Raw genomic sequence first — 27101 nt, forward strand, 5'->3', positions numbered from 1 at the left:
GTGTTTTTAAATATTAAAGGATAGGTTCACAATTTTTTTTTTCTTAAATCCATGTACGCCCATATGAACACTGAAAGAAGTTTTCCTCGCAATTATCATTCCTGGGGGGCCAAAATCCACAGTGTGTCCACACAGTCATTTTGTGCAAAAATGTATTTAAAAGTTTATCTGAAGCTTATATGAGGCTTCAACCGTCTGAGTTAGTCATATCTAGTAGCTATCTGGTCTTTTTAACATCATATTCCCTCTTTGTGTTTCCCTGTTGTGCTGCGGTGGAAGTATAGTAACAAAAAGAGGGACTTTGGCACTAAAAAGATTGTAACATTGAAAGATATCTACTTGACTTGACTCATTTGAACGGCTGAAGCTTCATGTTAGCCTCACATAAACTTTTAAATACATTTTTGCACAAAAGGGGGCTTGTGGATTTTGACCCCATCACTTACAATGTAAGTACATTATGAAGGGATCTTCTAATGGTCAGCATGAACAGGAGGATTATGGCAAGAAAAACCTGTTTCAATGTTCATTTTGGCACCTGACTGAAAAATAGTGAAGCTGTCCTTTAAGTAGAGTTTTATTAACAACTGTAACTGGACACCAAGGACTATTAAAATATTTTTCTGTTTTAGTAATTTTCTTAAATTGTATTAAAAAAACAGAGGCCTCTCACACATCCACCATGCTAACAGAAAACAACTTAAAGGTGTGAAAAACTGCTGTCCTAAATGGTATTTACAGCCCTGGACAGAATTTATATACTCACTAATTAAGTTGTCATAAATGAGGAAGTATAAGTTGACTTTTGGTTGAGGCCAAAAGACACATTTGATCATGTAAACTGTAGGTAATAGTTAAGAAAAGCAGAATAGAGCCTTCGTTAGTGTTATAAGTAACACTTGTGCTTTTCCTAGAATGACACTTCAAATGTCTTTCCATTTATGTTCATATTTTGATGATCAATAAAGTAAAGAAACACGCTGAGTCAGATATGAGTTTTAAAAAGGCACGTGACTTCCTAAAAAGGCAAATTATTTTTAGGAATATTCACAGGTGACACCTGTGTGAACTTCTGTTGACTCATGTCTGAATCTGAAGCTATAAAAACACATTGTATCAGAGTTTAGACAATCCACTCATACATGCCTGGAAGAGATGTCACGGTGATGTAAACAGGAAGTGTTGCCAAGAGATGTTCAGAGTTCACACCTCAGTTCACAACTATGACTGAACCTGAAAACATGTGATATTAACTTATTACAACATATATGTTAGAATACCTCAAAACCGCTAAGTGTACTTATGGACATGTGGCCTTACATCAGAAGTTTGGTTTTTTTTGCTTAACCAAGATAACACCACACCATTTCCTAAGGTCTGTATCAGACTTAAATCAACACTAATTCATTTGATTCATCAAAAGATATGGGTGTTTCTGAAGTGACAGGAAATCTGTTGTAACAATGATACCAAATCCGGACCTTTATCAGAAACCTCAGGTTCCTTCTTCTTGTGGGTGATTCTTTTTCTGTGCAATACAGTTTTTCGTGGAATTTCAATGATTCAGTCTTACCAACTGACCCCTCAAAAGAAAAGAGAGAAAAAAAGGAACTAACAGACAGGGAACGTGCAAATATTCTCGTTCAGTGTCTTCAGAGCCCTGAGAGCATGTGACCACATTCCTCATTCTTTCTGTTCCAGCATCCCATCTGTATCCTGTGAGCTGTTACCAAGGAAACCGATCCTGCAGCATCTCCCTCAGTGACATGGTCTGAGTGAGCAAATCAAATTATAAGACATCTGCAAAAGAGCAAACACATGGACACAAACTCACTGACAGACAGACAGACAGACAGGAAGACAGACAGACAGGCAGACAGACAGGCAGAGTGAGAGGGAAGGAAGTGAAGAAGGTTAGAGGTACTCACTCTGTTTCTGTCTCTTTCTCTCTTGCACACAAACACTTGTGTTTCCATCACTTCAGAGGACATTACATTGACCTATATTACATTTACATTATGGGGACTTGCTTTTCGTCCCCAAAAGGGAGGCAAGTGCCCACAATGTGACTGTATAAACTGATTTATGTCCCCACAACATGCATAATTCAAGTAAACACACAGCCTATCACAAACCATATCCTGTAGCCTGAGCCTGAAACGCCCATGTGTATAGTGGACTGTTGCCAATGACTTTCATAATTTTTCAAGAGAAAAATGTTGTCATCTGTATAAATTCACTTTTTGCTTCTGTTTTTGCTCCTGGCTGGTAACACCAAAAGGAACACTTAATATAAAATCAACAAGCACAAACTTCCTTTCTTCCTTTGATTGGCTTATTCTGAACACAACAGTGTGCACCATGGAATATATATATATATATATATATATATATATATATATATATATATATATATATATATATATATATATATATATATGTATACAGTGTATATTTTTAAAAAGATTTTACTTTTCAATTGTTTTATAACAGACATTTTATGTTTTTAATTTAATAATCTTTGTATAACTACTGTGCAACACAAAGCACTGACAAATATGAATATGTAATATAATGAACCTCGCAAACCACTGATTTTCCCCTGAAATCTTCTGTTAGATGGTTTAAAAGTTGGAGAAAGAAAACATTTAAAATATTAGTTATATATTCTTAATACTCCTATTTCTATAGGCCTGTGGTATATTACTGTAGCTCAGTCTAAAAAGGTTTCATTTTAAACATATATGTAAATAAATAGAGATGAATAAATAATCTTCAGTTACAGTTCATAGTGAGTTAAAACACGCTATAGGCAGATGAATAAATCTTTGTCATTGTGTGGGTGAAGTTCATGCAGTTCAAGTATTTTGTTTGCTGTACACATAAGAGTAGTGTGTTTATCGCACCCAGCATAGCCCCAGAGGGCCTAAAGTTATCCATCTTTACATTTTGTTAATTGCAATGGTTGTTACCAACTTCTCAGCCAATTGGAAAGGTGGAGGGGTGGGATGAAGAGTAAAGCCATGGGCTAGTCAGACGACAAATAAGAGCTGTGTGAAGATTGTATACACTGTTGAAAACTGTATATGTTCATTACTTCGGTGGATGTAGGGTTTACCAAGGGTGATGGGCATAATAGCAATCTGCAGAAAGTAAATAACCTCTGTGTATGTATGTTTTGTATCGCTTCATCGCGATGTACTGTGTCAAAGATGCTAATCACGATTAGCACATTAGCGCACTAGTTATATTAGCACATATTTCACTGTAGTAACAGTTAATGTTACCGTTTGTTGCTAGTATGTGTTAATGTCAATTAGTGTAAAGCTCAAAATGCACACGGCATGAGAAGTCAAGGAGCTTTAGGACGAGTTAAGTGACTGAGGACCAGGAAACACTACTTGGACTCGATGGAAGAGTAGGTGTCTCCCACTCAGCTTTCACTTCATCTGGACTGATGTTGCCCGCCAGCCTGTAACCTCACTCATCGATCCCCTCGTCATGCATCGCCCAGTTCCCATCCATCGCCCATGTTTCAACTTCGGGATTTGTGAGAACAACTAACCAGTGCACGTGCTATTTTATTAGGCAACTTGCATTTGCAAGTGAAGCGGCCATTTGTTTTAGTTCTCTACGCCCCTGAGCAATGACTCAGGCCTGCAACGTTTTGTTTTTGGTTTATAGGACACTATTTTATTTTGGTTGCAGAGTGACTGTTTGCCCTTTAGTTAGGAGCTTCGCTATTGGTAAATAAGATAGAAAAAGGTCATAACTTCTGAGAAAGGTTTGAAAGCAAAAGGGAAACGCATTTAATTTTTGTATAATATTTTTAATACACATTTTATTTTATTAATTGGTTTACATATATGTTTCATTAACTAAATTGAATATTTGCATTTAAAGTACTGTGTGTGTGTGTCATATTTACATTTCATTAAGGTGTGATTTGAGTTTAAAACAAGGAAATAGTAGGCTAATTAACACATAATTCTTAGTGGGATTTAAAATGAGTGATTCCTACTATACATTTCTTAGTATGAAGGCACCACCATATATTTGTAGTTTGTATTCTTGTTAAAAAGTTTAAAAGCTGGTAATTTCATTTCGGTTACACAGGTTAGCACAGCCAGCCACAGGTAAACGTACCCAGGGCCCCGCCTATAGTATTACAACACTTGTTAGACAGTTACTAACTAAGTAACTACATGGGATGGGTTGGGATAATTGTAAGTTAATCCCAGCTTTGTCAGAAGTAGACCTTAGATGTTCTCCGATAATATAAAGCTAGTTCACTGAAAACATGGCAAGTATGAGTAGTCTTTCACAGCCAGAGTTGAGTAACTGGTGCAGAGGTGAGGGAATAGACTTAGCACACGCACTAATGGTACATGATGTTCCTGAAGATGAAGACATCACTGGCATTGAAGAAGCTATAGAAACCATAAATGCATTGGGCACAGTTAGAATAAGAGACAAAATGTTTGATGCCAGACACCAAATTGTAACAATGTTCTGTGAGTGCTGTGAGGCAATCGACTCCTCAGAAGTTCCAAAATAAATAATTCTGCCCATGGGAGGCGATAACTGGAGAACAGCGATAGCTCAGCCAGATGCCAGTTCAAACTGTTTCCCAGAGAAATTAGTCAGATTTCTTCAGAAGGAGGGAAAAACAATGGACAAGATCCAGAAGTTGTGAGCGCCCAGCCCAGTCTCAAGTCTTATCATTCAACTCAAGAAACTCAAGAAAGAGACTCATCAGCCATTTCTCCGTTCTCTGTTAAAGAGCGGCTGACATTGACACTAAAATGAGAATTGCGGTCCACCTTAAAAGTCAGTCCACCTTAAGTGAGCCTGGTCAAGCTAAGCTAACGCGTTGTTGCTAACTTCGGGGCCAACCCCCTTCGATAGATTAGTATTTTCTTTGTCTTGAGGAGCTGCAGCATTTATTAACTGACAAACTGTAGTCTGCACTGTATATTTACTGCCAGATTGACAACTTAATGCTAAACTTTTCATGTTTCTGCCGCTTGCTGTTTGTGCTCACACAACTACACACGCACATTTACACACACATACACACACGCACTGCCTTATTCCTTATCGGAGTTACGCTACTCTTGTACCTTTCACATAGATGTCCTTTGAAGAACGAAGAGAGGGAGGATGACTAAAAAAAATCCACAATAACACAGGTTTTTGTGCTCACACAGTGTACGAGTGAAAATCATTAGTAGCCCGTTGATATTAATGATTGCCTGAAATTTTAGCAGCGGCGCTCATAATTTTGCAGCGGCGGTGCACCGCTGCTGAATGAATATAGGGGAAACACTGCCCCAACATTCTTGGACTTGCTAAAAGAGATCTGCAAAGAAGAACGTGAAGCAGCTAGGCCCAGTCTCAGAAACCCTATACAACGCTAGCATGTGCATACAGTGCAGGTAGATAAAGAAATAGAGCCAGACATGTGTCAACAAACTGATCTCAGAGCTGAGGTCCAAGAATTAAAAGCCAAGTAAAGTAAGCCGAGGAACAAGCCGTCTCAGTCTGCAGGTGATGATTGCTATGCGAAAGAGTCCAAGGATAAGCAAAAAGCAAAAAATGAGGCAAGCAGTGAAATACAGTCACTCAGCCCTACAAAATCAGATAATTGTGATGTCAGTGAACTCAAAACAAACTCAAGAGACACAATTGAGTACTCCAGATACAAAGCTGCTTTAAAACATAAGCCTACTCAATTCAAAGTTCAGCCTGCCAAAGAGTCTGCTGAATACTTCTGCTATAGATGTGGTGAAAATGGGCATATTGCATCAAAATGCACTGCTCCTGAAAAGGCTCAGAAAGTTATCAAAATGCTCATACAACAAGTGCAAGGAGCGACAGATGGACATAAAGACAACCCAAAAGACAGAGATGAGTGCATTGCTGGGGTCAACAAAGTGGAAACCCCTGACACAGACACTGACTTACCTGAAGGGCTTGTGGGTCCATCATCTATTGCCATGGAGTTAAAGGATCTGTTGTCGTTCTTGCCCTCATCTGTCCTGAGCCACATTATTGCCACCAAGCCCCTGTTATCATAGGCAGAGATGCTTTCCTGTTTCTCAGATTGTTTGAACTTTCCAAAGAGAGTGCCAATGAGCGTATGAGCTCACCTTCCTCAGTCAAAGGCAGTGGATGATGTCATTGGACAGGTGAAATGGCAAGGACCTGGTCCACTCTCAACAGCCCCAGGCGAAAGGTATTACGCCATCTGCAAAGTAGACAGACTGACCACTACATCAAAAGACATTGTGCTGATTGATGCACTGTCTGCATCGGCACTCCCAGCTGGCGTGCTTGTACAGCCAGGTGTGCTTCCGAATGCTGAAATAGACACAAACCATTTCACAGTGCTCATTCATGAGTCCCAAAAGCCCACCTCCATTCAAGTTGGGATAGTTATGCAGAGATGTATGCGAGATACAGTCACCTCAGTCCAGCCATCTGACCTCTCAGCAGATGTTATAGAACCAGATCTTTTTGATTTCGGTGAATCCCCTATCCCAGAGGATTGGAAGAATCGGCTTCACATGAAGCTAGCTCAGAGATGAAATGTATTTTCCTTGCATAAGTGGGATGTTGGCTTGGCCAAGGGTCAAGAGCACCAAATATGCCTGAGCAACCCCACCCCGTTTAGGGAAAGATCATGTCGCTTGGCACCAGCTGACATTGACGATGTGTGACAACACTTACAGCAGCTACTAGCAGCTGGAGTGTTGAAAGAGTTCCGAAGCCCTTATGCCTCACCAATTGTGGTGGTGCATAAAAAGGACGGAACCATCAGAATCTGCATCGACAGTCGCACTATATCAGACCAGTACACAATGCCTCGTATCGATGATGAACTAGACTTTCTCTCAGGCAGCAAGTGGTTCTTGGTACTTGACCTTTGGAGCGGCTATTACCAGATAGCCATGGCTGAAGAGGGCAAAGAGAAGACTGCATTCATCTGCCCTCTCAGATTCTGTCAATTTGAGAGAATGCCACAGGGCATTACTCAAGCGCCAGTGTCAGCCCAGAGTCAAGTATGTAGGCCACAAAGTCTCACAGTCAGGTATTGCCACCAACCCAGAAAAAGTGGAAGTGGTAAAAAACTGGCAAGAGCCAACAGATCTCAAGTCCCTGATGTAATTTCTTGGCTTCTGTGGATATTATCGAAGATTCATTTCAAACTACTCCACCAATGCCCACTAACTGAGCTCACAAAAGGCTACTCACCAGCTCAGAGAGGGAAGCAAGCAAAAGACCCAAACAAGACATACTTCAAAGTTGGGATCAGGCTTATCGAGAGGTTTTCAGAAAGATCATCGACTGTCTTATACATGCCCCAGTCTTAGCCTTCGCTGACCCCACTAAGTCCTACATTTTACATGTAGATGCTAGCATGAATGTCCTATCTGCAGTGTTGAACCAGGAGTATCTAGAGACGCTACAGGATACTCTCCATATTTCTTAATGTCCGGGAGAGAGGCAAGGCTACCTGTTGACATCTGTTTTGGTAGAGTTGGCACTACAGAGTGAGGAATCACCCGATGATGCTGCCTCTCATCAGTCAGAAAATGAGGAGGTGCAAACCAATGATACTGCTGAAGACACTGATGTAGAGCGAGGAGCTCACACAACCCCCAACATCACAGTGAAACATCCTACTGAGGAACCTGTGACCATTGTGCATCAAGGAATGGTTATTCAGTTGAACCTTAGTTCCCAGGACAGAGATGTTAGTACATCAGTCAAAAAGCCTAAACCTTCCAAGAACCTGTCAAGCAAGGTGAGAAAACACCAATCCAACCTACGTATAAGATACAGAGTCAGATGAGGACATCTAGACTTTTAGAAGGGGGAGGGTGAAGCCCAGTCTAAAAAAAGTTTAATTTTAGACAAATAAATATGTAAATAAATAGAGATGAATAAATAATCTTAAATAATTAAAAAGTATTCTATTAAAACCAGTTAAGTTGCATGTTTAATACAGTTCATAGTGAATTAAAACACGCTATAGGCAGATGGATAAATCTTTGTCATTGTATTGGTGAAGTTCATGCAGTTCAAGTAGCTAGTTGTACACATAAGAGTAGCGTGTTTATCACCCAGCCTAGCCCCAGAGGGCCTAAAGTTATCCATTTTTACATTTTGTTAATTGCACTGGTTGTTACCAACTTCTCAGCCAATTGGAAAGGTGGAGGGGTGGGATGTAGAGGAGACGCCGTAGAGTAAAGCCATGGGCTAGTCAGACGACAAACAGGAGCTGTGTGAAGATTGTATGAAGACTATTTATGTTCATTACTTTGGTGGATGCAGAGTTTACTGAGGGTAATGGACATAATAGCAACCTGCAGAAAGTAAATAACCTCTGTGTATGTATTTTTTGTATCACTTCATCATGATGTACTGTGTCAAAGATAGATGCTAATCGTGATTAGTGCATTAGGGCCTAGTTATATTAGCACATATTTCACCGTAGTAGCAGCTAATGTTACCGTTTGTTGCTAGTATGTGTTAATGTCAATTAGTTTAAAGCTCAAAATGCACACGGCATGAGAAGTCAAGGAGCTTTAGGACGAGTTAAGTGACTGAGGACCAGGAAACACTGGTCACCTTTCACTTCATCTGGACTGATGTTGCCCACCAGCCTGTAACCTCACTCATCGTTCCCCTCGTCATGCATCGCCCAGTTCCCATCCATCGCCCACCACGGGATTTGTGAGTAACAACTAACCAGTGCACGTGCTATTTTATTAGGCAACTTGCATTTGCAAGTGAAGCGGCCATTTGTTTCAGGTCTCTACGCCCCCCGAGCAGCGAGTCAGGCCTGCGACGTTTTGTTTTTGGTTTAAAGGACACATTTTTATTTTGGTTGCAGAGTGACTGTTTGCCCTTTAGTTAGGAGCTTCGCTATTGGTAAATAAAATAGAAAAAGGTCATAACTTCTGAGAAAGATTTGAAAGCAAAAGGGAAACGCATTTAATTTTTGTATAATATTTTTAATACACATTTTATTTTATTAATTGGTTTACATATATGTTTCATTAACTAAATCGATTATTTACATTTAAAGTACTCTGTGTGTGTGTCATATTTACATTTCATTAAGGTGTGATTTGAGTTTAAAACCAGGAAATAGTAGGCTAATTAACACATAATTCTTAGTGGGATTTAAAATGAGTAATTCCTACTATACATTTCTTAGTATGAAGGCACCACTATATATTTGTAGTTCGTATTCTTGTTAAAAAAGTTTAAAAGCTGGTAATGTCATTTCGGTTACACAGGTTAGCACAGCCAGGCACAGGTAAACATACCCAGGGCCCCGCCTATAGTATTACAACACTTGTTAGACAGTTACTAACTAAGTAACTACATGGGACGGGTTGGGATAATTGTAAGTTGCTATTTTATTAGACAACTTGCATTTGTTTCAGGTCTCTATGCTCCCGAGCATGACTCAGGCCTGCAACGTTTTGTTTTTTGGTTTAAAGGACACTATTTCATTTTGGTTTCAGAATGAGTGTGTGCCCTTTAGTTAGGAGCTTCGCTATTGGTAAATAAGGTCATAACTTCTGAGAAAGGTCTGAAAGCAAAAGGGAAACGCATTAATTTTTGTATAATATTTTTATACTTTTTTATTTTATTAATTGGTTTAAATATTGGTTTTTATCAACTAAATTCATTATTTGCATTCAAAGTACTGTGTCTGTATCATATTTACATTTCATTAAGGTGTGATTTGAGTTTAAAAACCAGAGAATAGTACTTAAAAACATACATTTTTCAAAAAACATTTAAAATTAGTGACTCCTACTTTACATTCCTGCTAAGTGGAGGCTCCACCATATCTTTGTAGTTCATAATCATATTAAAAAGTTTAAAAGCTGGTAATTTAATTTCAGTTACACAGGTTAGCACAGCCAGCCATAGGTTAACATACCCAGGGCCCCGCCCATAGTACTACAACACTTGTTATGTAGTTACTAACTGAATAGCTACATGGGACAGGTGTTACATACAGTATATATTTTTTAAAAATATTTTACTTTTCAATTGTTTTATAACATACATTTTATGTTCTTAATTAAATAACCTCTGTATAACTACTGTGCAACACAAAGCATTGACAAATATGAATATGTAATGTAATGAACCTCGCAAACCACTGATTTTCCCCAGAAATCTTCTGTTAGATGGTTTAAAAGTTGGAGAAAGAAAACATTTAGAATATGAGTTATATATTCTTAATACTCCTATTCCTATAGGCCTGTGGTATATTACATAGAGCAAAATACTAAAACACAGTCAAACCATGTTTTACGTCATTACATCAAATTGTAATATTCTAAATGTTTACATACTTTTATACTATTTCTCTTAAAAATAGCACGGCATATTAGGTATCTTTGTTAAGTTTGGGGTCTTATGTGTGAATATTATAAACATTTGTAATTATAAATCCGCTGGTTCAGGGTCAACTGGTTTACAAGGGGATTTAGACTGTGGCAGGCTACAGAGGGATCATGGAGCAGTGAATTATCTAAGACTTATACAACAGTGCCACCCTGTGTTTATGCACTACCATTGACTTCCATGTGTACGCTGACCCTGACTTGATAAGCACATCCTTCAATGACATTCACAGTTCCCTGCCTGACTCAATCTTTTGAAATAAGTGTTTGGTTTTGTGCAAACTTTCACTTAATGTTCTAGTGAAACATTAGTTATTTTGGCTATCACCACTAAAACACTAACGACCATTTATTTGGTCTACAAACCAGCACAGAGGAAGAAAACACACCCAATCGGGCGTGTCAGGACGTATTAGAGCATAGCTGAGTTGAAGTGTTGCCGGTAGAGGATGTGGTGAACCAATGATGATAATCAAAGGGAGATTACAGCTGTGCTCTGGGGATGGATGTGTTAGTGTTGCAACTGGATGCTGTAACAGTGCAATTGATAAAGTCAAGTCTTTGCCTGTTACAAATGACCCTCAAGGTTCAAAACACTTAAATGTGAAGTTAACAGACATGAACAAGTATTAAAATCCTTGTAAAGATTGAAAGTGCAAGTTAAAATGCATTCATCTGACTGATCCCTAAGGCCAATAAAATAAACGTGTTACAAAGACATCTTTGTTTTTTAAAAAGTCTTTCATTAATTGCTAGCACACTGGTTTATTTGTTCTATAATTATTATTGGCTTTATCTTATGTTATTGTTGGGTATTTTATTACATTTATTTTGTCTTACTTTGAATTGTCTTTGATCTTGGTTCAACCATGTAAAGCACTGTATAATTTTGTTTTTAAAAGTTTACAAATAAAGTTTACTATTATATATTATATAGCATTAAGAAACATTGTGGTTGACAGCACCCACCTTAGTGAATTTAGCATGTTGTATAATTTAGTGAAGGGGATTTTTGAAAGGATTTGTGATTTAGCAAAGCCTATATTTCATCACTTTTTAAGAGATAATTGATATCCGGCATCCTTGAAAATAGATGTATTATAAAAGATATTGTATCGTATAAAAACCTGAAACTCAAAGGGTAACAGCAGCATCGAGGCCCATGTTTAAATAGTTTGGCCAGAGAGAGACCGCTCTCAGCCCAACAGTACCACAGTGTGGTTGAAATGGACAATAACATGAAAATCAGTGTCGGATTTCATCACCACTGCCACCCTCTGGAAAAACTTTGCTATTGAACCCTTCGGTCTTCACAGAAGACAGACCTAATGGGTGTCTCGTAGACGCCTACATAAACACATTTACAGATATCATGTGTGGTGTCTTATTATATTCTGTAAAACTGATGAATGGAGGACATGGATGCAAAATCATGGCAACTGAAGACTAAATTGAATGATCCAGAGGGTCAGAATTTAAATATAAAGCTAGTCTCACTACCAAAGGAAACTGCTGCCTAAAATTCAGACAAGTAAATTGAAGGATAAACCAGTACAGGTCTGGACACTTGACCTCTACAGTGAGGGGATCCGGTGGCTCTGTTATGCTGTGGGGGGTGTTTTGCTGGCATGGTTTGGGTCCACTTGTCCCCTTAGAGGGAAGAGTCACTGCAAGGGAAGATCACTTTTATCCTATGATGAAACATTTCTATCCTGATGGGAGTGGTCTCTTCAAGGAAATTCACAGGGCACGAGGGGTCACTGAATAGTTTGATGAGTATGAAAATCATGTGAATCATATGCTATGGCCTTCGCAGTCACATCCCAACCAAATTGAACACCTATGGGAGATTTTGAACCAACGTGTTAGACAGCGGTCTCATCAAACCACCATCAAACCACCAAGTGAGTGAATATCTTTTGGAAGAATGTCGTTCATCCCTCCAGTAGAGTTTAGAGACTTGTTGAATCAATGCCAAGGCGCAGTGAAGCTGTTCTGGTGGCACGTGGTGGCCCAATACCTCACTAAGACACTTTATGTTGGTTTTTCCTTTAATTTGTCACCTGTCTTTATAAGCTATGCACACACACAGACACGTACATTTCAGAAATACGGTCACAAAAGGCAATTTTAATTAAGTCATAGATTTCAAGCCTGAGACTTTGGGTGAAGATTTTCCCCCACAGATTATAATTTGAAGTATAGGAATATATTATAGATAGAATAACAAAGTGATTGTCTATTGGCGTATGAAGTGATGGCGTGTCTCTTCTTCATTGGTAGCTGACTTAAATATTTTTAAAAGGAAGATGACAGTATCGTTTGACAATATAACTATATAGTATACTATATAAGTGTTTTATTTTCTATTGGGCAGTCTAAGTTTCAGTGTCAGTTGTCAGATTAACTTGCATAAATCAATACAACAAAATTTATTGAAACTTCATAATAAACACCACCATTTTAATTACATCTGTACTGTATTTATTGAATTAACAATGTCAAAGAGTAGTTTAAAATAGAAACAGGAAACAAACTTTAGACCTTAACATGCAGGGTAAAAAGTTGTGCGTGTTTATAGTTAAGTTAATAACAGTAACATCAGTGATGATGATTATGACGATGTGATAGCTGTTTGGAGATGTCCTCAGGCACACTACAGAGGTAAAGGTGCAAGTAACAGAATATCCTGCACTGGACTGTCTTGGTTGGCAATTTCAGATCTTTCCTGGGAAACTTCCATTCTCTATCTGATCGTCCCATTTAGCGACCTGAAGGAGAAATCAGAGAAAACATTACATTAAAGTGGAACTGTTGCTTTACATCCACAGCGGTTTAATGTCAATCACTACAACATGCCAATAAAAGCGGGGGGGCAGGAATGTAATTTGTATGATTTTATAGCCCCCTTTCATAAACTGCGCAATGAATGTCTCAGTGATACTTTATCAACATAAACACAAGGAAGCAAAATAAAGCACAAGACACAAAAATGCTATAAACAGGAAATGATGAGTCTGACACTTTATTTGGGGAAAAAAAACTTTTGTATACTAATTCCCCAACAAAACATCTGAACATAGAGTAAACAGATCCTGCAGTCCTACAACTTACCCAGCTCATGGGACAAAGGCTCTTGTAAACCCTCTGGTACCAGTCACAGGGAGCCACATCCTGGTCTCTGGCTGACAGAGCCTTGTTGCACCTGTGGAAGTCTGGAGAAGAGAACAACAAAACGTTTAATATTACTTATCTGAAAACATTCACACCAACAGCACCATGAAAAAGGAGCCAAAGAGGTTGAAGGACTGACAGTACAGGTTTGGCACTAGACAGTCTTGGCATGAACAAGTGGACAACAGAGCTTATCTCTGCTGCCCACTTTGTTGTTTAAGCTTCAATGTGAAGTGTTAAGTGATTAGTCTCACCCACATATTGAAAGAGTTGTTTTTATAAGACTAGCTTCAGCATATTACTGATGAAATATGTTGCAACATTTTAAGGGATGGCACCCCAGACAAAGTTTCACCCTATTAGTTAGAGCACAAACACTTACTGTATTATCACTTTGGTATTTTTTAACTGACAAGACAATTGGCCAGTGTTGTTTGAGTTCATTTATTTTATGACCAACAGAATCAGAATAGTGACTCCAGCTCATTTTATAATCAGTAATTTATTTAGAGTTTGTAAAACAAAATACATTATTTAATACTACCTATGTTACATGAAGGTCATATTTTAGCCTCTTCTTTTCCACATGAAAATGTTTTAAATAACTAAAAATAACTGAATGATGACTGATTTATAACATTTCATTAACTTCAAGCTAGTTTGTGGTGCACCACGTGAATTTTTGTGATTGTGTTACAGATTTATAAAAAGATTTCAACAGCCACAAACTTGCTGACAAAAGCACAATTTAGTGATGACACCTAGTATTAAATAAATGTATTTGTCTGTTTTTAAGTGCTTTGATACATATTTCATTTTGTTTGTGGACCTATTATAGGTGTTGCAGAAGCATAGTTATATAAATAATGACCAGTTTAGGCAACCTGTCCATTTATACCATAGGTCTGAACAGTTTTTTAAGAGTTTTATCAACTTGTGATCACAACATATTGATCCATGTCCTCACCCAGGTAGTTCTGGAAACAGTTGCGGGTCTGGTTAGTGTTGGGGAATCGGGCGTCAAAGGGAGCGGTCCTGTAGTTCTTGATCTTCTCCTCGATATTCTCAGCCATCTTTGTAAGCTTCAGTCAGATACCTAAACAAAGCTAAAACAGAGCAAGGCACAGGGTGTATTAACTTGCAGTTGCAGCACGCAACTAACGATTATTTTCATTATAGATTGATCCGTTGATTATTTTCTTGAGTAATCAATTAATTGTTAAAGCTATATAATGTCAGAAAATAGTAGAAAATGACTTTTATAATTTACCAGAGTTATAGGTGAAGCCTTCAAGTGTTTTCTTTTGTCCAAAACCCAAATTATTCACTTTGCTATCATGTATGACAATATTAAAAATCATCATATTTGAGAAGCTGAAACCAGCAAATTTACACTTTACAGCTCTACATATTTACACAACAACTCAATGACGGTGTAACCTCATCAGAATGTACAACGTTAGCTGGCTAAGCTATTCAGTTTATAGCATTGTGAGTCAAAGTTAAAGTTGTATTAGTTGGTTTGAAGTCAGACCAACCGACAAGCTGAAGAATGGCAGCTATCTAACTTTAATAGTTGTTACGTCGACGAACAAATAGCTTTGGAAACAAGTTAGCATAGTGAGCATTGCTTGGCACAGTGTTCAGTCAGCTTGCCAATGTTAGCTCGTTGCTAACATGTTAACATATCTGGATTTGATGGTTAGCTAATACATGTGAGAACCCCCGTTTGTTCCTGTAGAGTTGTGCTGATTTCAAACACAAGAAAGCCTTAAAAGATCCACTTAAAGTATGAAAAATAATACCAAATTGTGTAGTTACCGATAGCTAACCTTGGGACGTTTCTTGATGTGTCCTCTCCGGAAAGATGTCCTTCCTCGTCTACGCGCAGAGGATGCTGGGATATAGAGTCGTGAGAATACCTTTATATTTTACAGACATCCGAGCGTCACAGCACTAACAAGTACAACAACTATTTTTAACAAGTTATTTTGAGCTCTAACGATTATAACAATTATCACTCGCTTGTCTTCTCTTCTCTTCTTCTTATGTGTTTGTGTAAAAATGATTGTTGTTTTTGTAGCAGTGAAACAATCATAACATTAGGTTACCTATCTTGAAAGCAAAAATCACCTCTCCTCACTGACAACAGAGCTAATTAATCAATTTATTAATTAACTGAGTTACAACTTCTCAGCTCTCACACACAAAATATATCATTTTTAAATGATGAGCTCGTTGGATTGAACGGTGGCTGGCAAAATCTAGTACTGAATTTAAGATTAGTAAAGTTTCTTCTTTTCCCCTGAGAACTGCTGGTCAGCTTGAACATTTTTATAGTGTAAAAAAAAAAGTCTCAAAATATGCATAGCAACGTTTCAAATGCATACAGACATCACTCTCTGCTGCTCATCTCTATTCTCAGTGTGCTCATATTTCTCCCTAATATAGCTAAATGCACTGCTTCTGTTCTGCCATGATAAACAGAGGCCTAATTTTAAAGTAAGTGAAGTATTTTATTTTGTGTGGCATCTAAAAAATCATCAGATTCTTGACTCAAGTCAAAGTCTTTTACTCAAGTCCCCTAAGGACTTTTATGACGCAAGTACTTAACTCTAGCATAACTTCCAGTCATTTCTTTTTAAACACAGTAGGCCTTTATTCTCCATTTTCCTGTTTCACACAACTGAAGCTATCACACATGTGAAACTATCAGATAATTCCATTTTATTAGTGTGGTGAGATACATCAGTTTTTTGATAGTGAGCGATAAGACTTCCTGGTGGCTAAATATAGCCTAGTCTGTAAAGTGTTTTGAGAAGACTAAAGGGACTAGATCAGTTTTTGACAGTAAAGATAAAGAGTTTTGAACATGGGCAACTCATTCTAGTTGCCAACAAGACAATGTCAGTCTTGAACTGTTAATTTCCCCAAGAGTTACCTGTTGCCTTCAGTGTTTGCACATCAGCACACTGAATCTCAGTAGTCATCTTTCATTTAATGTTGATCACTCACATCAGTATTAAATTAAGGGCAAGCATAGTTTTAAAAAACAATTTATTGCATTACAAAAAAAATTCAAAACTTTATATTAAAACTCTTGAGACTGAACATCTTTATCAGAGCTATCATCCTTGAGTGCCTTGGTCCTCTTGGGGAGAAGGCTTGCCTGGATATTTGGGAGGACACCACCATCTGAGATTGTGACCCCTGCCAGCAGTTTGTTGAGCTCCTCATCATTTTTCACTGCCAACAAGATGTGGCGAGGAGCAATGCGTTGCTTCTTGTTGTCACGACTGGCATTTCCTGCCAGCTCCAGGATCTCAGCGCAGAGGTACTCCAAGACGGCTGCGAGGTACACTGCGGCACCATTTCCAACTCTCTCAGCGTAGTGGCCTTTCCTGAGTAGCCTGTGGATGCGGCCTACTGGGAAAGTGATCCCTGCTCTGGAAGACCGGGAAACTGCGGATTTTGGCTTTGGCACAGCTTTCTTCCCACGACCAGACATCTTCAGGCTGAGATGAGAGAGAAATTATTTCAATTAACTCAAACTAGAAAAGAACAAATCATTAAAACAGCTGCTATGATTAAAATAAAGGCCTGAGGAGTGTTGGGTCATGAGGATTAGCTTGAAGAGGAGCGTCGACATGTTTTAACATTAAAGCCAACTCCAGCTTATAATACACAATTTAATGAACACTCACCAGTTCTGTTTGTTCAAAGATGAGACGGGAATTGCGCACTGAAACTCACAATGCTGCCTTTATATGAGTCAGGCAGTAATTTGTTGATTGATGACACCTGGCTGAGTTCTCCAACATTATAGCTGTTTGATATCTGTAGGAGCCCAACTTCTCTCTCACATTTACTGTAATAAATGACAAGTGCAAGTTGAGACTTTTGTTTCTTCTGTCAGATTGCAACAGCGTACTTTTTGTACTTTTCGGGCACAAGAACCCATTTTCCTGGGGGAGAAGTCTAATTAGGCGAACACCAAACACCTTTGTGAGCTGGACGGTTTTGTGACAGCAGAAAGCTGTGAGCAATAAATGGAAAACGACACACCTCATTCAGACAAAAACTGACCAAAAAGTACAGCTTGTAGCACCTGTGGATGTTAGCAATGAGAGTAGTATAAGGAATAGCTGAACTTGTTTATATATGTGTGTATAGTGTTTAAATCAGGGGAGACATTTTAATCTAAAAAAGGGAAACTGATGAGACATTTAGCCTTCAATTTCAATGACAGTGAATGATGTTTTGTAGGTACACTCTTTATTGATTAAGGTGATTGTGGTTAGATTTTTACAATTTAAAATAAAGGAGGGTTGTAACCTCTCAAGAATATAATTGACAAGGGAGACCAAAAACAGGTAGATTTGATTTGGTGTATCAATATGATGCCAACAGTGACGACTGATGATGCCCTGAAGGTTCAACCTGCTGTAGAAAAACATGCAACAGATCAGGTTCCAGATGTCTTAATCATGTTCATCTCTTTTTCATGTTTCTTCGGTGGTTAAATTTAAGAAAGCAAACTAGTTATTCACTCTGCTTATCAGGCTAATGTTACAATTAGTGTACATGTTGTTGTAAATGCAGACACTTTGAAACAGCTGAAAAGCTGTTCAAATGGGTAAACCCCATTATGACATAGTCAGTCTAATAATACGGAGTGCGGAGGATCCAGGCCCTGAAGTGGGACACAGTGACAGTCCGCTTTCTCTCTCCATCACCCATCTTCCTGTCGAGGACAAGGTCAAAGATCGCAGGTGTCTCTGTCGCTCACTCTAACTTCCTGTCTCACTGTGAGAGTTTCCTTCATCCTCTTTCCAGCAAAAACCTCAAACCAGGCCCCTTTCTGGTTGTTTTGAGATGCTCTATGATATACTGTAAGTTCTGATCAGAAATCACAACACAGTGGAGAGACTTGAGAAACCGTTATGGCTCCGAAACCATGTTAGATGTAGTTAAACTTTTTTTTTTAGCATAAAATAGCATATTACATTTACTGTTTAATTCAAACAGATCAACAAATAGATGTTGGATATGGACTGGTTTTAGTGTACAGTATATTATACACTATAGTATTCCCAACAAGCTCTCAAAGGCCCATATATGTGTAAATTCACACTTCTCTCCTCGCTTTCTACCAGTCTCTCTCTCTCTCTCTCTCTCTCCCTCTCTCTCTCTCTCTCTCCCAGTCAGGATATAGGTGTTGTCCACTGCAAAGGAAGGAAATTCTGTCACTTAGAACAATGGGCCTGTTTCTCTATCTATAGACCCAGAGAGGCTGAGAGCCACAGAGAGCGAGCAGATTCTGTCCAGTTATCGTGAAAAACAAAAGAAAAGGGTATTTTAGTTAACAGAAGACCAAACTAATGGATGTTAAGAAGTAAAGATGCGTATGTAGACCTGTGACCGGTTGAGGCCTTTGAAAAAATGGAATTTCACCATTGGGAAAAGGAAACTTACAACGTTATTAGATTACTTTGAGCTGAATATTTGCATCTAGGTGGCGAAGGGTGATAATAAGACAGTATAGAAGGATCAGACGTGACTTTGGGTAAGTCTATTCAAATTTTAATAACTTTAAATGTCTAATCTTGTGCTATTTTGATTTTTTGAGTTTTCCAAAATGTTCCACTGCATAATCTAGGACAGGATGGCCTTAGAAACTGCTGTGTTTTCTGCCTGGAATCACAACAACTGATTTTAGATGTGCATACACATGTCAAAACCTGATAAGATTTGTAATCTTATCGGAGATTTTGCTTTACGAGGTGGAAGTTTTCCAGGGAAATACAATGATTAACTATAGGCCCCTGAATTCCACCTGTAAAGTAGGAAAAGGCAAGTGTGATCTTCAAATCAGATGGTGACTTTTTTGAAAATAACATGGAGAAATGGGGCAGGCAGTGACCTTCTGGAGTGGGTTTTTCCCTGTCACCGCGACAGCTGCTACAAAAGATGCTTCCTGTTTGAGAATGGGGAATACATTTTTGTTTTTCAGGGGCTGATTGGGGGGGAGGGGGGGCCGGGGTTAATTTCTCTCTGTTTGCTTTCACCTTGTTGACATCTTACTGTAGGTATCCTGTTGATATTTCTTGATAGTGACATCATTCTATTGTTATATTGTTTCAATTGTGGCACTTCTGACACACATCTCTCACTATAGCGTTGAGGTAGATTAAAAGCAGATTAGAGGAAACCTGACATTTACAATATCTTGACATACTGCAGATTATTACATTGAAAAGTTGAATGTATCTTTAATAATCTCTCTCCTTCTGTCAGATGGAGGGGTCTGGCAGTCCTCGCTTCAGAAAACTCCATTTCCCAGTGGGTCTGTGGATCAACTCTCCCAGGAAACATTTTGCCAAGCTAGGGGGTCGCTGGCCCAGCGCAATCTCTGTGAAGTCAGTCTTAAGTTAAAATGTTTTGCTTCTGTGTCACCCATATTCAACTTATCATGCCAGTTACTGTTTAGTTAGAATTCAGTGTCTGCTAAACATTTTCAAAACATTTTATACATTGATGTCACCTTATCTCACTTCCACTGTCATTAGTATCCTTTCAACCCTGTAACCTTTCCCTGTTTTATTTTAGTCCTTGTTGTTTGTCCGTGTTTTGTCAGTCATAATTCACAGCTGACTGGTCCCTTCCTTTCTCCTTCCTCTCTCCTCCATCTGTCTTCCCCTCCTCTGTTGTTCTCAGGTCGACCACCAGCTCTGACGCAGCCTCCCTCCACGAGGCCCCCTCTGCTCCTTCCTCTTCCCTTTCTAACTCCACCCCCTCGCTGGCTTCCCCTACCCCATCCCCATCTCCATCCCCGGCCTTCCTCAGGCCACGGCCTGCCGGGCCCCAGTCCCGCACAAAGCGCCTCTCCCATCTATTCCTGCGGGGGCGCTCCAACAGTGACCGGGACCGGGCGGTGGGGGAGAAGGAGAGAGAGGTATGGGCCCACTCGGCTGCCCCCTCCTCCCACCACTACCTGCCCCCTGCCTCTTCCTCTGCCCCAGGCCTGATCAAGATCTATGGGGATGCCCTCTCCAGTGGGGCCAACTATCGCTCCCTACTGGCCAACATCCACTCCACAGCCAGGCAGCTCATCGCCCAGGTCATCACTCGCTACACTGAGAGAGAGAGGGAGGAGACAGATGACGCAGGTACAAGAGAGGGAAACTTTCTCTCATTGGGACCTCTGCTGTGATCCATTGCTAGGAATTGTTTGCTCAAAATATTTTTAACCAATTGGGAATGACTTAATATAACCACAAACAGCAGTGTTATGGAAAAATAATTATCCCCTCCCCCCCTCCTCCCCTCCCTTTCTCCATTACCTTCTAGTTCTCCAGAAACACAGCCCTGAGGACTTCCTGTTGTGTGATGTCATTGGAAAGCCCATCCAGCAGCCAGATGGAGCTATCAAATGGGAGACAGAGTGCCGGAGAAGTGTCGCCCCATGGGAATGTCCCTTGTTGTTAGTGGACATGTGGCGGCCAAAGGACGGATTTGAGCGGCGCTTTGAAATCCAAAGGAAGGAAGACTATGAGAGAGAGGAGACGGAGCGGGAGAAGGAGCGTGAGAGGGAGGGAGAGAACTACCAAGGTATGTCTATGACAGAAAAGACAGGTATGCTTGTATGCAAAGGAAATCATCTTTCTACATTGCACGGACTGATTGATCCTCTGAATATTTCTGGCAACAGGTGTGCGCTGGCGACGGAGCAGGATGTCATCAGGAGGGGGACCCGAGGAGAGTGAACGCGGTCACCGTGGAAGGAACACAGAGCTCAGGAGGAGCATCAGTGACATGAACCTCAGTCTGCGGCGTCGCCAAGGCAACCACGTCAGTAATGACCCACGTGGCTCTGGCAACCGGCCCAACAACAATGGAAGAGTGCAGGACAGGAAGAACATTGTGAGCATGATCAACCCGCAGCAAGGAGAGGTGAGATAGATACTATGGGAAAGAAAAACTGAATTTACGGTGCATTTGCTCCTCTAACCATCACGTTTTAACCCACTTTTTCAGGTTAGAGCATCAAAAGCTGAAGGAAAGGTTGGATGGACGAACCAGCCGGCACAGGACGAGACAGATTACTCCAGCTGTGACCTGGAAGTGATGTCACAAAGTCTGATCCTTCCACCCACAGACCGACCTTACTTCCTGTTGCTGCAGGGTTACGATCAGAGCAAGGCAAGACATGCTGACAGATGGTATCACACAAACAAATACTCACAAACACCACCCACACACAAGTACTCCACACTATGTAAACACAGACACACAAGGACACAATGTAACCCACACACAGACATGCACACGGTATAATATACAGCAAGAAGCGTACACTCTGATGTGCACGTATGCAAAGTAATAGGCATGTTGTAGAGAATTGGTGCAGAGGTGCATGCATGCACACACCCTTGACATGACATCATACCTGCATGTCTGTAATCGCTGCATACCATCGGTGTTTCCATCCCTCTACAAGCCTCTCCCATTCAGCATCCAGCACAAAACATCCTCAGAGCAGCACAATGCCTCAACAATTTATCCAACGAAAGCACAAAACCCCTCTGTGTACATCACTCCATCTCACACAATGACCTCACACAGGTCTTCATTGTAGCAAACTGTGACACACTTCATACGTTATCAACCGCCTTCTGTTAAACACAACATCTGATGGAAGATGGAAATAAACCATAGCACTTAAAAGATAACAGACCTCCCTGATTCTCTTCTGCTCTCCACTATGTGTTTTGTGCAGGATTTTGTTTTGTACATCATGGCGGGACATACGCATGTGTTTGGGAGAAAACCCACAATGAGGGAGAGAGAGAAGGATAGAGAGAGAGAGAGGAAGGGGAAGAGGCCCCTGAAGGTGGACACGTTCCTGTCTGCACCTGACCTTTTGGCCAGACACTTACTGATCAGGAGAGACTCAGCTGTTCCCGAGACACCCACTGGACAAGGTACAAACAGAGCTGGCTCAAATCATACCTTTAAGATCTACAATTATCTCTGCATGGTGCCATACAAAATTCAAAACTGGGGCATCTATACTGACCTAAATCCAAGATAACTGCTGCAGTTTTTCATGTACACTCTCTTTATCTACTTTTATTCTATTCCAGCTCTGATGCGGCCTTTCAGAGGAGGTGCTGTCACACACAACGGAGTGGCCCTTTACAGGGAGACAGTGCTAAAGCCTGGGGATGTGATTGGTGTGGGGAACCACTTCCTTTTCCTGTACCGTGACCCCCGTGTGACTCCAGCTCCGCCGCTGGCATTGACCCTGCCATGGCAGGCTGATGCCTCCACCACCTGCTGCCCCTCTGGGTTGGGGGACAGACAGGAAGTACTGAGGCAGTACCTGGGATCTACTGAGGCAATTTTGAAGTTCCATCCCCGTCATGCTGATGCCTTGTTACAGGTGAGACAGGAAGACAGAGAATTTTTGCAAACTCTTTCTAACTGTCCTGGAACAATATAAAATGAATTAATTTATGTATATCCCTCACTTTTCTCTTAGGAGATCCTCTCCAAAAATTCCTCTCCAGACTCTGGAGGAGGACCTTTAGCTCCTGCCTATCTCCTGTCAATCATGATAGATCATGCCTCCAAACACCTCGACCCTGTTCTCACACCACAGATATTACTCAAGGCAGCCAACCTAATAAAAGAAATTGTCTGGGTAGGTAAAAGAACACACCATGTTCATTTAGTAAAATGATTAAATATCTCATAGGTCTAGTCCTGGTTCATCTGTCAAGTTTTAACAAATGAACCATAAGCCTTTTTTGGGATTGCACTGCACGGTTGTGACCACAGTTAGACGAGCTTGGCAGGAAAACATCAGGTGGGCAGATTGAGATTGCCACATTCAGTCAGACAGAGAAACCAGCAGACAGACATATGCCCTTCATTGTGGCCTGCTAGGTTGTGGACAGGAGTGAGGATGAGCTGATGTCACTTCCCTCCTGCTGGAAAATGTGCTGTAATTGTCCTGGCTGCAGAGCTAGACTCCGCTCCCCCTCCTCCACCCCCACACTAAGCCGAGATGTCTCTCCTCTCTTCTGTCTCCAACTTTCTTTACAGGATAACATTAAGGAATTTGGGGATAAGCATCCCACGCAAAAGTAAGAACATTTTGTTCTACGTCATGTTTCCTCTGTTTAGAGATCTCCTGCTGAGTGATTCATGATACATTTGTGCTTGTGCTGTTATGTCTTTGGTAAATTTTTGTGGTATGATGAAAGCATTTTAGCACAGTGATGCTGAAAAATGTCTCAAATATAGTTGAGTAATAATAACTCACTCTATTTTTACTCACAGTATGGTGTGTTGATCTTATGAAGCACTAACAAAAAACTGACTGGAGAATAGTCAGAATAATTTCCCAGCTAACCTAACTTTGGCATTTCATAAATGTTGTGTCCAGCTCCACGGAACAAGAAGGTGAGATTAGCTTGCCCAATGTCCAGAAACTGTCATCTGACCTTCGACCCCTGATGTTCTGGATGTCAAATGCGACAGAGCTTCTTAACTTCTTCCAGGTCAAAGTCGAAGCCATGGAGAAAGAGTGGGAGTTTGAAGGTGAGGGTGATTTGAAAGTGATTAAAGAGAAAAGATGATATTTACTTTTTCAAAGAAATACTTTAGTATTTCAGCAACAGTGGACATACGGTAGAAATTCTTTAATGTATCTTCATGATCGTTCCTTTAAAGCCCCCGGCGACCCAGTGTTGACGGCTGACATGGACACCTGTTCAGAAGCCCTGGCACAGCTAGATGATGTCATTATGCACACCTTCCAGCAGTGTGTGTATCACCTTACCAAGGTAAAAAAAAAAAAAAAGAGAAAAGATCCCAACTTAATCTGCCCTCTCTGTTCATCCGCCATTGTTCCTGTGGTGCATCTGTAACAAAAACAAATTAACAAGTTCCTTTCATTTCTGTCTACAAAGACCCTGTACTCACTCCTTCCAGCCCTACTGGACTCCAACCCTTTCTCCAGTGAGGAGAAAGAGAAAGAAAAGGACGGAGCAAGGGGTGGAGAGGGAGAAGAGAAAAGAGAAGGAGAGGCAGAGGTGGATGACGTGTCTGCTTTGCCACCCAAAGTTGCAGGGCTGGTGGAAGTGTATCGCTGTTCCCTGATGCTGTCACGCGAAGCTTGTCTGTCTCCTCCGCTCACCTCCCAAACCTTTGGCTACCTCTTCTTCTTCACCAACACCTCTTTGCTCAATACTTTGCTGGAGAGAGGTGAGAGCACAGGGGTTAAAGTATAGGTTCACAGTTTCTTTTTTTAAAGGATAGGTTCACAGTCTGTCTAAAAACAGTAGTCAGGTGCCCATATGAACACTGAAAGAAGTTTTGCTTGCTATAATCATTCCTCCTGTTCATACAGACCATTAAGAGACCCCTTCATAGTACGCTTACAATGTAAGTGACAAAATCCACAGTCCTCATTTTGAGCAAGAAGCTAATATGAGGCTTCAGCAGTCTGAGTCAGTGAAATCAAGTGGATATCTTCCAGAGTTAGTCCTCTTTTTGTTTCCCTGTTGAGCTGAGGTGGAAGGAGAGTAGAAAAAGGAGGGAATTTGGTACATATATATATATATATATATATATATATATATATATATATATATATATATATATATATATATATATATATATATATAAAAGAAATAGGACTGTGGATTTTGTTCCCCATCACTTACACTGAAAGCGCATTAGGAAGGGATCTTTTGATGGTCTGCATGAACAGGAAGAATGATTACAGCAGACAAAACCAAACTATTGTTTTAAGACAGACTTGAGCAATTGTGAACCTATCCCTAAAGGTTCCTCTGAGCCACACCTTAGGGGCCAGTATATTATAAAGATGTCAAAAGTGCTTTCTTGGATAACCAGACAGAATGATTTCCTGTCTTAATCACACTAAAAACAAAAAAAACTCATTTTTTCTCTTTCTGTTCTCTCCCTTGTCTACTTCATTACTTTATTTAAGATGGACTGTTTTCTTGGTCCAGAGCAGTCCAAATCCGTACAAACTTGGACCTGGTTCTGGACTGGCTACAGGGAGCAGGATTAGGAGACATTGCCTCTGAGTTTATGAAGAAGCTGTCAATCACAGTCAACTTTCTGTGTATTCCCAAGACCCGACTCATTCAGGTAATATAATTACATGTGGAGTGCCAAATCAGCCTTCCCCTGGAGTCATAACGGCATTTTTTCTCTCATCTTCCAGTCATCCTGGATCAGTTTACAGGAGGACCATACCTTGTTAAGCCCTGCCCAGCTGCACCACCTGCTCACTCACTACAAGCTGGGACCAACCAGAGCCCCGCCAGCATCCTGGGCCCCTCCACCTGGCACAGAGCTGAGTGGAGGTAAGAAATAAATAGATAAAACTAGTGAGGGTATAAACTCAAACATGCAAGTGAGGCAATGAAACAGTTAAATTATCTGTCAAGTCAGTTATCTCTATTCCTTTTCTGATCTTTTAGACATATTTGAGAGCTTCCTGGACCATCCTCCTCTTATCCTGCCAAATGAGACTCCACGCCTTGACCTCTCCCAGCCAATCCCGAGCCCTGAGCTCCAAAAGGAAGTGACACGTCTCCGCACCTTCTTGTGGGGACTCGACCAGGATGAGCTCCCCGCCAATCAGAGGACTCGGCTTTGAGCAAGCCCAAATTTGTCTCTTTATGGATATCATATAGAAGTAAAAAGGATATCACCAGAAGAAGCACAGAAAATGCAAACTGGACATGTTTTGCTGCCTGGTTGTGTGTTTGTTCATGACATTTCCATATCAATTCATTTACTCATTTAGATATTTTCAAGTAAGAGAAATACATTGGCTTTGGTATGTCTTTATAGAATTTATTTTAAAGCAGGGAGTAAAAACTCCATGTCTGGCTGGGCCACGTAGTGTTATGCTTTACGTGACTGTTTTACTTGGCTTCCATGTATGTTTTTGAACTACTTGTTTTTAATAAAATGCTGAATTCTAGTCTAAAAGACCTACAGTTTCCATATGATCTTTGACAAGCTTGTTTCCCACAGTAGGGCCCCTGGGACTTGGCATTCGCCTCAGCCTTAACACCAAAGATTCCACAAGGTGGCGATGCAGGACTCATTCCCCTGTGACGTTAAATGATGAGTCTGCAGGTAGAATTGCTTGACTAAGGAGGCGATCATACAACTACATTATCGTCTGCTCCAAAAGCACACTCTCATTTCCTGTAATAATGGTAGCATTTTACGCAGGGTCATGACTCAAGCAAGCAAATGAGACTGTAACAACCACACACAAAGGTTACCTTTACTAAGGTAAGCTGTCATAAAAGGTCAAAGCTGGGGAGATTTTAATTTCCCTTTGGTTGATGTGACACACACAAGTGGTCTGATCAGTAGGGTTTCCCATTTCATTAATGTGGCCATACAGAAATGTCCCACAGGCAGCTC

The 27101-nt window shown here is 40.3% G+C and overlaps 3 protein-coding genes and 1 long non-coding RNA gene across 9 annotated transcripts; 1 reads left to right on the forward strand and 3 right to left on the reverse strand.

Annotated features, from left to right (window-relative positions):
• Positions 1 to 669: 669 nt before the first annotated feature.
• LOC137191277 (uncharacterized) lies at positions 670 to 8174 on the reverse strand. 3 transcript variants are annotated; one of them, XR_010930382.1, is made up of 3 exons: positions 5124 to 5953; positions 1482 to 1833; positions 670 to 1233 (listed from the first exon to the last, which is right to left on the reverse strand). It is a non-coding gene; the product is annotated as an uncharacterized lncRNA (long non-coding RNA). The 3 variants fall into 3 exon arrangements; XR_010930381.1 differs by lacking the exons at positions 670 to 1233; positions 5124 to 5953 and adding exons at positions 5968 to 6068; positions 6153 to 8174 and having other exon boundaries at positions 1351 to 1833; XR_010930380.1 differs by lacking the exon at positions 670 to 1233 and having other exon boundaries at positions 1351 to 1833.
• A 4682-nt stretch (positions 8175 to 12856) lies between these two features.
• cox6b2 (cytochrome c oxidase subunit 6B2) lies at positions 12857 to 15573 on the reverse strand. 4 transcript variants are annotated; one of them, XM_067601250.1, is made up of 4 exons: positions 15435 to 15573; positions 14581 to 14719; positions 13554 to 13654; positions 12857 to 13210 (listed from the first exon to the last, which is right to left on the reverse strand). In XM_067601250.1, the coding sequence occupies exons 2-4, from the start codon at positions 14684 to 14686 to the stop codon at positions 13157 to 13159; spliced, it is 261 nt and encodes an 86-aa protein (XP_067457351.1). In that variant the 5' UTR covers positions 14687 to 14719; positions 15435 to 15573; the 3' UTR covers positions 12857 to 13156. The 4 variants fall into 4 exon arrangements, with proteins under 4 accessions (XP_067457351.1, XP_067457352.1, XP_067457354.1 ...); XM_067601251.1 differs by having other exon boundaries at positions 15446 to 15559; XM_067601253.1 differs by having other exon boundaries at positions 14581 to 14709; positions 15446 to 15502.
• Positions 15574 to 16656: 1083 nt separating this feature from the next.
• LOC137191279 (histone H2A-like) lies at positions 16657 to 17408 on the reverse strand. Its single transcript, XM_067601254.1, has 2 exons — positions 17318 to 17408; positions 16657 to 17128 (listed from the first exon to the last, which is right to left on the reverse strand). Exon 2 carries the CDS (start codon positions 17119 to 17121, stop codon positions 16705 to 16707), a length of 417 nt encoding a protein of 138 aa, XP_067457355.1. The 5' UTR covers positions 17122 to 17128; positions 17318 to 17408; the 3' UTR covers positions 16657 to 16704.
• A 1468-nt stretch (positions 17409 to 18876) lies between these two features.
• Positions 18877 to 26657, forward strand: rasip1 (Ras interacting protein 1). Its single transcript, XM_067601255.1, has 16 exons — positions 18877 to 19179; positions 19911 to 20032; positions 20331 to 20782; positions 20964 to 21224; positions 21325 to 21566; positions 21651 to 21815; positions 22393 to 22597; positions 22760 to 23058; positions 23158 to 23319; positions 23724 to 23764; positions 24067 to 24221; positions 24354 to 24466; positions 24593 to 24887; positions 25639 to 25802; positions 25879 to 26020; positions 26138 to 26657. The coding sequence occupies exons 2-16, from the start codon at positions 19911 to 19913 to the stop codon at positions 26314 to 26316; spliced, it is 2997 nt and encodes a 998-aa protein (XP_067457356.1). The 5' UTR covers positions 18877 to 19179; the 3' UTR covers positions 26317 to 26657.
• The last annotated feature ends 444 nt before the right edge of the window (positions 26658 to 27101 follow it).

Source organism: Thunnus thynnus, chromosome 10 (genome assembly GCF_963924715.1).
Source record: "Thunnus thynnus chromosome 10, fThuThy2.1, whole genome shotgun sequence".
Taxonomy (NCBI): Eukaryota; Metazoa; Chordata; class Actinopteri; order Scombriformes; family Scombridae; genus Thunnus; species Thunnus thynnus.

Coding starts and splice junctions, on each gene's coding strand:
- cox6b2 (XM_067601250.1), bottom strand. CDS start 14,686: ATGGCTGAGAATATCGAGGAGAAGATCAAGAACTACAGGACCGCTCCC. Junction 13,655..14,580: donor CTGTTTCCAGAACTACCTGG/GTGAGGACATGG, acceptor TCTCTTCTCCAG/ACTTCCACAGGTGCAACAAG. Junction 13,211..13,553: donor GCCTTTGTCCCATGAGCTGG/GTAAGTTGTAGG, acceptor TTTCTCCTTCAG/GTCGCTAAATGGGACGATCA.
- LOC137191279 (XM_067601254.1), bottom strand. CDS start 17,121: ATGTCTGGTCGTGGGAAGAAAGCTGTGCCAAAGCCAAAATCCGCAGTT.
- rasip1 (XM_067601255.1), top strand. CDS start 19,911: ATGGAGGGGTCTGGCAGTCCTCGCTTCAGAAAACTCCATTTCCCAGTG. Junction 24,222..24,353: donor GAAAGAGTGGGAGTTTGAAG/GTGAGGGTGATT, acceptor GTTCCTTTAAAG/CCCCCGGCGACCCAGTGTTG. Junction 24,888..25,638: donor CAATACTTTGCTGGAGAGAG/GTGAGAGCACAG, acceptor ACTTTATTTAAG/ATGGACTGTTTTCTTGGTCC.